At 55.1% G+C, this 10,000-nt stretch overlaps 1 protein-coding gene across 1 annotated transcript in view; it reads right to left on the bottom strand.

Moving 5' to 3' along the window:
* The window catches only part of LOC122258057 (uncharacterized), a 17,785-nt gene that overhangs the window by 1,165 nt on the left and 6,620 nt on the right, over positions 1–10,000 (bottom strand). Inside the window, exons 3-11 of the mRNA XM_086530695.1 lie at positions 6,221–6,394; positions 5,312–5,585; positions 4,472–4,605; positions 3,912–4,005; positions 3,368–3,507; positions 2,914–3,051; positions 1,458–2,023; positions 1,065–1,208; positions 467–545 (exon numbers count right to left, since the gene is read on the bottom strand). Coding sequence (XP_086386821.1) covers positions 467–545; positions 1,065–1,208; positions 1,458–2,023; positions 2,914–3,051; positions 3,368–3,507; positions 3,912–4,005; positions 4,472–4,605; positions 5,312–5,585; positions 6,221–6,394 — 1,743 coding nt within the window. The remainder of the gene's footprint in view (positions 1–466; positions 546–1,064; positions 1,209–1,457; positions 2,024–2,913; positions 3,052–3,367; positions 3,508–3,911; positions 4,006–4,471; positions 4,606–5,311; positions 5,586–6,220; positions 6,395–10,000) is intronic.

Below are 10,000 nucleotides of genomic sequence, written 5' to 3'. Positions count from 1 at the left end.
AAGCCATTTAGATGTTTTATCTGACGGGGGGGGGGGGGGGGGGCTTTCCCTTACTCCAGCCCCGATCGTCTCATGGAGACATTAAGACTAGATCCTCAATGAATTCTAACAAATTGAATTCCTCCTTCACTTTAATCTCTCGTTACTACTACTACTATTACTCCTACTGCTACTACTACTACAACTACTACCACTGCTTACTATATCATTATCATCTTCATCATAAATATCATTACTATCATTATTATTCCTACTGCTACTACTATTATCTTTATCATTATTACTATTCTTATTATCATTATCGTTATCATTACTGTTATCATTATCACCATTATCATTATTGATATTATCATCATTGTTATTATTATTATTATTATAATCCTTATCATTATTATCATTATCATCAGCACTATTGCTGATGATTTCCAGAATAACACTTGACAAAACCTAAAGCAGTGACACTCACCGGGGGGCATGAAGGCCGGGCTGGCACGGGCGGGGCCGTCCGGCGGGGGCGGGAGGGGGGGTAGCGGCTGGGCAGGACTCTGGGGGGAGGGGGGAGAGTGTTTTAAGTACATAGTCATATAAACAAGAATAAAAAGACACACACACATATATATATACATATATGCGTGTGTGTGTGTGTGTGTGTGCGTGTGTGTGTGTGTGTGTGTGTGTGTGTGTGTGTGTATGTGTGTGTGTGTGTGTGTGTTTGTGTACTTTAGATGGATAATGGGTTTATGTGAACATTTAAAACCATAGCTATCCTAGCGCAATTAGAAACAGATCAATTTTTTTTTTTAATCATTATCATATTGAAAAGAAAAAGGCAACTGATAAAAATACTCGTTATGCAAGATTGCAGTAGGTTGAACCAATCATTCAAAATGAATAACTCAAAAAGGATTAATTTCAGCGAATGAAACCAAACTAGATGATATTTAGCACACAGCGTCAAGTTGCCATGCTTGACCCCCTTGCCATGCTACCCAAGTCACGGGTCACGTTGCAGACTTGCGTCAATTGTGCCATCTTGCCATACTCATCCCTCAGTTTCAACTCACGTGTCACGGCACTTAGCGTTGCCATCGCGCCTGGCACCGGCGCGGCACGCAGAGAGGCCGGGCTCGAAGACGTTGCCGGGGGAGGCGAAGGGCTGCGGGGAGCGGCGCCCCCTGTGGTGGAAAAGGGGCGCTCCGTGCACCAGGCTGTCGGGGGGGGGGGGGGGAGGGAAGGGGGGGAGGTAGATATTTAGTGAAAAAACGTATCATTGCAAGGCTTCTTACGTTATGTGTTCTGTGTAATAAAGATGATATATTTTCAGGCTGTCTATTGTTTATGCTTTTACGTGTTAAATATGTTTATATTTCAGTGTTTATACTCTTGCGTTGGACGATTCCCAGGCGTGAAAACACACGCCCACCCACGCCCACCCACGCCCACCCACGCCCACTCACTTGCTGAGGAAGCCGAGGACGGAGACGGAACCGTTGACGGCGATGACGGGCGGCGAGAAGGCGTTCATGTGGGTGGGCATCAACGCCACCATTTCGTGGGCGTCATCGCCAGCTTCGTCGTTGGCGTCGTCGTTGGCGTCGTCGTGGGCGTCGTCGTGGGCGTGGTGGTTGGTGATGACCGACTGGCCCATGATGAAGGGCGGCGGGAAGCTGACGTTGGCCGCGGCCTTCATGACGGAGGAGCCGATGGCGGGGCGCGGCGGCGGGGGCGCCAGCAGCGTGGTGCTCGCGGGCGTGATCTTCGCCTTCACGCCCTTACGTGAGGAAGAGGAGGAGGAGGAGGGGCGGCGGCGGGTGGAGGAGGAGGAGGAGGGCTTGGTGCGGGAGTCCTTGGAGTCCTTGGAGGGCGCGTCCCTGGGCAGCGGGGAGCCGTAGACGCTGGACAGGAAGTCGAGGGCGTCGGAGTCGAGCACCTGGTAGCCCGCGTCGTCCAGCGTCTGGCACACGCCGCGCAGGAGCTCGAACGACAGGGAGTAGAGTTCGTCGCTCTGGCAGAAGGGCGGGCGCTGCGGGGAGGGGTAGGGGGTGAGGAGGGGTGGCGGCAGGGGACGAAATGTCATGAAGGTAAACGAAAAGAAGGGAATGAACGATCTTTAATGAAATGGGGATATCTGCTTTCTATCTGAAATGTTTATCTTAAACATGTTTCTTTTCTTAATCTTCTCTCTACTTAAGGTCTGCCATTATTATTATTATCTACTGCTATGTCTATATCTTTTCCACTCTTCACTTGTGGCCAAAGCGACTTCTGGGGGAATGCCAGAAGAGGGAAGAGGAGGAGGAAACGAGGAGGGAAGAGAAGAGAAGAGAAGAGAATAAAGGGGAAAGCAAAATCAAAAGGAGACGAAGGAGAGGGATAAGGAAAGAAAAGAAGAGGAAAGAACGCCACCAAGAAGCTCTCGCCGTGGCGGGAGGAGACAGAGAGGAGAGGCGCAGAGAGTGAAGGAAGCAAGAAGGAATAACTACAATAATATTGAAGAAAACAAAAGCATAGAAGAAAGTGGTCGTGATGGGCGGAGGGGGGAGGAGGAGAGGGGGAAGGAGCGCGGGAGAAGGAAGAGAGAGGAAAAAAGGGCAAATAACTAGAAAAAATGGAAGTAAATGAAGCAGTAGAAACGGCGACGAAGAACTCATCGACCCGAGCTGACCTCGGCTGGCGGAAGGGGCGTGGGGGGGGGGGGCGAGGGGGAGAGGGGAAGCGGCGAGAGTGAGAGGGGGAGGGGGAAATGGCGAGAGGGGGAGGGGGAGGGGAACGGCGAGAGGGAGAGGGAGAAGGGGAAGCGGCGAGAGGGAGAGACAAGAGAAAGCGGGAGAAGCAAGAGAGAGGAAAGGAGAGGAGAGAACTAAGCTAAAACGGAAGTAAAGGAAGCAGCGAAGAAGGCGCCGCCGAACTCACGGATCCGATCTGGTAGCACTTGCCGTCGTGGACGGAGGGGGCGAAGGGGAGGTCGTTGGGTCCGCGCTTGAGGTTGAGTCCCTTGCAGGGGTCGGGCACGCACTCAGGGGGGCGTCGGAAGCTCGAGAACCAGAACACCTGGGGGGGGAGGGGCATGGTTATTTTGTTATAATTGCCATTCGTATTTCATTATATCATCGTTTAATATTTGATTGTTTATGGCTTTATTATCATTACTTTAGATATCATTGTTATCACCGCAACCTCTATTATCAACATTTCATTCTCCTTCTCATCAATTCTACTTATTCCCCTTTTTTGCCATATATTTCTACGTCTTTTCTTCCCCCTTTCCCTTTTCTTTTTTTATTGTATCTTTTCTATCTTTCCCTTTTTTATCTTTTCTTTCTGTTCTTTGCTTATTTGTGTTCCTTTCTCCCCCCGCGGCGCTCACCTCCCCGGGCGGGCAGCCGTCGAGGCGCGCCAGGACCGGCTCGCACACGTCGTCGTCGAGGTCGTCGTCCTCCTCGTAGGTGCCGTCGGGACAGCCGCACACCGGCGTGCCGAAGCCGGTCGTGAACAGGCGGCGTCCGGCTGCGGGATGGGAGGAGGAGGGGCAGGGAAGGAGAGGGGAAAGAAGAATAAAGATGGAATAGAGAGGGGAAAGGGAAGGGGGGAGGACGGGAATGGGAGGCGAGGAGATAGGAAGGCGAGGGTAAAGGAAGTAAGGGGAGAGGAGAAGTCTCACTCATTAATTTCAATCATAGTAACATCTTTTTTAATCTATATATGACGTTCATTTTTATTTCCATTATCATTATCCTCATCATTGTCAGTGTAATTAACATTGTTGTTGATATTATCATCTACTGTTCTTTTACAAATATCATAACTATTATCATTTTTATTCACTTTGTTATTTCACTCATTTAGTTCCATTAAAGTATTAAAATTTTCATCTAACTTTAACCACCTATACGTTAGAGGATAGAGCTTACGTGGGCAGATCCCTGGCTCGTTGGGGTCGTGGCACTGTTGGTCACTGTACACGAAGACCCTGTCGGGACCGCACAGGCGCGCGCCGCAGAAGCCCTGGGGGAGAGCGCAACACATAAATAAATATGGAAATACACGAATGAATGAGTAAATAGATATGGAAATGAATAGATAAATAGTTTTATTGATTATAAAAAAGTGTGATCCGTGCAGATGTAATGCATCAATAATGATTTCTATGATTATCATGACGTATCTTCTGTGGATCAATCATTCACATTTGCAATATCCCGTGTCTTCTTGCAGATGCACAAGGTCTTCCTTGCGGATGTCAATATATCTAATTCTGCGTGACATTTGTGAATAAAAATATGTATGAAAATTGATAACTTTACAAAGCAGGAGATACAATTGATGCTTTTTTGACGTTATATCTCCATCAGAGTCCCATGAATTCAAAAGATTAAAGCTGAAGATTCAGTAACAGCAAGGAAGACCTGCAACCACAGATCCAAACCGACGGCGTTCAGCAGAAGGCGAACCCAACCGAAGGGCTCCTCACCCGTCTGGTGGTCCTATCCATGAGCACGATCTCGTCGTCCTCGCAGGGCCCCTGTTTGAGCAGCTCGTGGCAGTCGCCGTCGGGCAGGAGCACCTCGTCCCGATCGCATGCGTCCGCGGGGGGGTCGTCGCGCCCTGGGGAGGGGGGGGGGAGGGAAGAGCAGGTAGATATAGGTAGGTCAGGTAGATAAGGATTTGTTCGTGAGGCATGGTAGGCTTTGGGGGTCTTTTTAGGCCTTTGTTAATGTGGATTTCTGAAGGCTCTGAGGGAGGAGCATTGTGGAGAGGGCCTTTTATGAGGTTTTAGTGCAGGTCTGGCTGGTAAAAGGGTTTTCTCTCTACTCTATTAGTACAGTTTTTGAGGCTTTGTTGTTACAAGCATTTTGTATCCTTTAAGGCTTAAAGAACATGCACGCTTACACACGTGCGAAATAATGTTCTTTTTTTAATGAGGAACCTGTGCTAGGACGAAATGTCATGAAGGTGTGTGGAGACGTGACCTATCATTGAAAAACACTTTCTGTAATGGATGTACAGGTCGAAAAGGAATATATAAAAGGACCATGATATAGCTGTCTCCCAATCATATAATGTATAAAAATAATAAACGTGAGAGTAATGTATGTATGTGTGGGACCCGAAACTGCCTATGGCTTTCAATGTTGGGTTTTATTTTTATTGCAATTTCAGTAGCCTCGTAAATGTTTAATAGATTATGAGCACCAGAGCCAGAACAAAGAATACTAGACTGGATAATGTGACAGTATGACACACAAAAGGACATGTACCTGGCCCTGGTGAGCGCGACACGTCCACATGACACACATCAAATGACACCTACCTGGTACATGTCCTTGTAGCGTAGGTATAGGAACGTTAATGGCTTGTCTCTTGGCCCTCCTATGGATCTCCTGCACGGTGTCGTTGGCCATCCTTCCGGCCGCATCCTTGCCATGGGCGAGCTCGTTGGCCACCTCCTTCTTGTAGCCCTCCTGGAGGACCTGGACGACCGTGTCCGTCACGAACTGCAGCGGGCCGATCTCCAGCACTTCGTCCAGGTCGATCTGTCCCGCCACGACGTTTGTGAGGTCCATCGCCAGCACGACGGGGGCTCCCTGGAACGCACGGGGGGGGGGGGGGCGTTAGACACATTCGTAACCACACTAAGGAGGCTCCTGCTTAGGGGAACCCTGGAGGTTTCTTCTTTTTTTCCTCTGTGGCGGTCTCTAGCATGCGATTGGTTCCACCTACTTGGGAAACCTTTCGGGGAACCCTTTAGAGAACCCGCTACCCACTGAGCCCTTCCTCCTAACCTCACTGAAGATTTCTTATCCTCCCCAACCCCCCCAACCCCCTCCCTCGCCAGACCGTCTCCAACCCCTTCCCCACAGAACCCTCTAACCCCGCCAGCCTGCCTCTAGGAGCCCCCCAACCTCATTTCTTCTTTACCTCGGGAGGCTCACAGCTGGCCTCCCACGCAATATGTCCAGCCATTTCCTTACCCTCTCCCATTAGAACCCCTGACACCCACCCTCCCCCATTAGTACCCCTGACACCCACCCTCCCCCATTAGTACCCCAGACACCCACCCTCACCCATTAAAACCTTCCCCCCTCACCCCCAAAGACCCCATTCACCTTCCACCCCTCATACCTTCCCCTCCACCCACGACCCTCCTGGAACCCCTACCCCCACCCCCTTCCCCCAATCCAAACAGCCCCAAAGATGGCCTAACGCCCTGCTTACTCACCCCCGGCAGGTCATACCCCGCCTCCCCCGCGACGCAGGTCAGCAGGCCGGTGAAGGAGAGCACGAGGCCGAGGAGCGACACGGCCTGCATCGTCCAGAAGATGGTGGAGCCGTAGACGGCGCCAATCTCCTCGCAGTCCTGGTCGGCGCTGATGGTGATGCTCGTGTTGCCGATCTGGCGGAGGGAGGGAGGGCGGGTTACTAGCTTCGGGAGGGAGGGCGTGGCACTGCTTTGGGAGGGAGGGATGGCACTGGGAGGGAGGGAGGGCGGGTTACTAGCTTCGGGAGGGAGGGATGGCACTGGGAGGGAGGGAAGGCGGGTTACTAGCTTCGGGAGGGAAGGCGTGGCACTGCTTTGGGAGGGAAGGCGGGTTACTAGCTTCGGGAGGGAGGGATGGCACTGGGAGTGAGGGAGGGCGTGTCACTGCTTTAGGAGGGAAGGGAGGGCGTGTCACTGCTTTGGGAGGGAGGGCGGGTTACTAGCTTCGGGAGGGAGGGATGGCACTGGGAGTGAGGGAGGGCGTGTCACTGCTTTGGGAGGGAAGGGAGGGCGTGTCACTGCTTTGGGAGGGAGGGCGTGGCACTGCTTTGGGAGGGAAGGCGTGGCACTGCTTTGGGAGGGAAGGCGTGGCACTGCTTTGGGAGGGAAGGCGTGTCACTGCTTTGGGAGGGAGGGATGGCACTGCTTTGGGAGGGAGGGATGGCACTGCTTTGGGAGGGAAGGCGTGGCACTGCTTTGGGAGGGAAGGCGTGTCACTGCTTTGGGAGGGAGGGATGGCACTGCTTTGGGAGGGAGGGATGGCACTGCTTTGGGAGGGAAGGCGTGGCACTGCTTTGGGAGGGAGGGATGGCACTGCTTTGGGAGGGAAGGCGTGGCACTGCTTTGGGAGGGAGGGATGGCACTGCTTTGGGAGGGAAGGCGTGGCACTGCTTTGGGAGGGAGGGATGGCACTGCTTTGGGAGGGAAGGCGTGGCACTGCTTTGGGAGGGAGGGCGTGGCACTGCTTTGGGAGGGAGGGATGGCACTGCTTTGGGAGGGAAGGCGTGGCACTGCTTTGGGAGGGAGGGATGGCACTGCTTTGGGAGGGAAGGCGTGGCACTGCTTTGGGAGGGAAGGCGTGGCACTGCTTTGGGAGGGAGGGATGGCACTGCTTTGGGAGGGAAGGCGTGTCACTGCTTTGGGAGGGAAGGCGTGGCACTGCTTTGGGAGGGAGGGCGTGGCACTGCTTTGGGAGGGAGGGATGGCACTGCTTTGGGAGGGAGGGCGTGGCACTGCTTTGGGAGGGAAGGCGTGGCACTGCTTTGGGAGGGAAGGCGTGGCACTGCTTTGGGAGGGAGGGCGTGGCACTGCTTTGGGAGGGAGGGCGTGTCACTGCTTTGGGAGGGAAGGGAGAGGCACTGCTTTGGGAGGGAGGGATGGCACTGCTTTGGGAGGAAGGGATGGCACTGCTTTCGGAGGGGGGAAGCACTGCTTGGGAGGGAGCTGTGGCACTGCTTTGGGAGGGAGGGATGGCACTGCTTTGAGAGGGATGGCACTGCTTTGGGAGGGAGGGCGTGGCACTGCTTTGGGAGGGAAGGCGTGTCACTGCTTTGGGAGGGAGGGCGTGGCACTGCTTTGGGAGGGAAGGCGTGGCACTGCTTTGGGAGGGAAGGCGTGGCACTGCTTTGGGAGGGAGGGCACTGCTTTGGGAGGGAAGGCGTGGCACTGCTTTGGGAGGGAGGGCGTGGCACTGCTTTGGGAGGGAGGGCGTGGCACTGCTTTGGGAGGGAAGGCGTGTCACTGCTTTGGGAGGGAGGGATGGCACTGCTTTGGGAGGGAAGGCGTGGCACTGCTTTGGGAGGGAAGGCGTGGCACTGCTTTGGGAGGGAGGGATGGCACTGCTTTGGGAGGGAGGGCGTGTCACTGCTTTGGGAGGGAGGGCGTGGCACTGCTTTGGGAGGGAGGGATGGCACTGCTTTGGGAGGGAGGGCGTGGCACTGCTTTGGGAGGGAAGGCGTGGCACTGCTTTGGGAGGGAAGGCGTGGCACTGCTTTGGGAGGGAGGGATGGCACTGCTTTGGGAGGGAAGGCGTGGCACTGCTTTGGGAGGGAAGGCGTGGCACTGCTTTGGGAGGGAAGGCGTGTCACTGCTTTGGGAGGGAGGGATGGCACTGTTTTGGGAGGGAGGCGTGGCAACGGTTTGGGGGGGGAGGGGTGGCACTGCTTTGGGAGGGAAGGCGTGGCACTGCTTTGGGAGGGAGGGCGTGGCACTGCTTTGGGAGGGAAGGCGTGGCACTGCTTTGGGAGGGAGGGCGTGTCACTGCTTTGGGAGGGAAGGCGTGGCACTGCTTTGGGAGGGAGGGATGGCACTGCTTTGGGAGGGAAGGCGTGGCACTGCTTTGGGAGGGAGGGATGGCACTGCTTTGGGAGGGAGGGATGGCACTGCTTTGGGAGGGAAGGCGTGTCACTGCTTTGGGAGGGAGGGATGTCACTGCTTTGGGGGAAGGCGTGGCACTGCTTTGGGAGGGAGGGTGGCACTGCTTGGAGGAGGCGTGTCACTGCTTTGGGAGGGAGCGTGGCACTGCTTTGGAGGAAGGCGGGTGTCACTGCTTTGGAGGGAGGGTGCACTGCTTTTGGGGGGGAGGGCGTGGCACTGCTTTGGGAGGGAGGGGTGGCACTGCTTTGGGAGGGAAGGCGTGGCACTGCTTTGGGAGGGAAGGCGTGTCACTGCTTTGGAAGGGAGGGCGTGTCACTGCTTTGGGAGGGAAGGATGGCACTGCTTTGGGAGGGAAGGGATGGCACTGCTTTGGGAGGGAAAGGCGTGCACTGCTTTGGGAGGAGGGGGCAGAGGAGGGAGGCACTGCTTTGGGAGGGAAGGCGTGTCACTGCTTTGGGAGGGAGGGATGGCACTGCTTTGGGAGGGAAGGCGTGTCACTGCTTTGGGAGGGAAGGCGTGGCACTGCTTTGGGAGGGAATTCAGAGGCACTGCTTTGGGAGGGAAGGCGCGTCACAGCTTTGGGAGGGAAGTCAGAGGCACTGCTTTGGGAGGGAAGGCGCGTCACAGCTTTGGGAGGGAAGGCGTGTCACTGCTTTGGGAGGGAAGGCGTGGCACTGCTTTGGGAGGGAAGGCGTGGCACTGCTTTGGGAGGGAAGGCGTGGCACTGCTTTGGGAGGGAAGGCGTGGCACTGCTTTGGGAGGGAAGGCGTGGCACTGCTTTGGGAGGGAGGGCGTGGCACTGCTTTGGGAGGGAAGGCGTGTCACTGCTTTGGGAGGGAGGGCGTGTCACTGCTTTGGGAGGGAGGGCGTGTCACTGCTTTGGGAGGGAAGGCGTGGCACTGCTTTGGGAGGAAGGCTGGCTGACTTGGGAGGGAGGGCGTGTCACTGCTTTGGGAGGGAGGGCGTGTCACTGCTTTGGGAGGGAAGGGAGAGGCACTGCTTTGGGAGGGAAGACGTGGCACTGCTTTGGGAGGGAAGGCGTGTCACTGCTTTGGGAGGGAAGGCGTGGCACTGCTTTGGGAGGGAAGTCAGAGGCACTGCTTTGGGAGGGAGGGCGTGTCACTGCTTTGGGAGGGAGGGATGGCACTGCTTTGGGAGGGAAGAAGTGTCACTGCTTTGGGAGGGAGGGATGGCACTGCTTTGGGAGGGAAGGCGTGGCACTGCTTTGGGAGGGAAGGCGTGGCACTGCTTTGGGAGGGAAGGCGTGGCACTGCTTTGGGAGGGAGGGATGGCACTGCTTTGGGAGGGAAGGCGTGGCACTGCTTTGGGAGGGAAGGCGTGGCACTGCTTTGGGAGGGAGGGCGT

The sequence above is a fragment of the Penaeus japonicus genome, unplaced genomic scaffold (assembly GCF_977035675.1).
Source record: "Penaeus japonicus unplaced genomic scaffold, GWHDUDI00000001_assembly GWHDUDI00000034, whole genome shotgun sequence".
Lineage (NCBI taxonomy): Eukaryota > Metazoa > Arthropoda > Malacostraca > Decapoda > Penaeidae > Penaeus > Penaeus japonicus.
The sequence above is the reverse complement of the archived record's forward strand: the minus strand, read 5'-3'. Positions and strand labels throughout refer to the sequence as shown.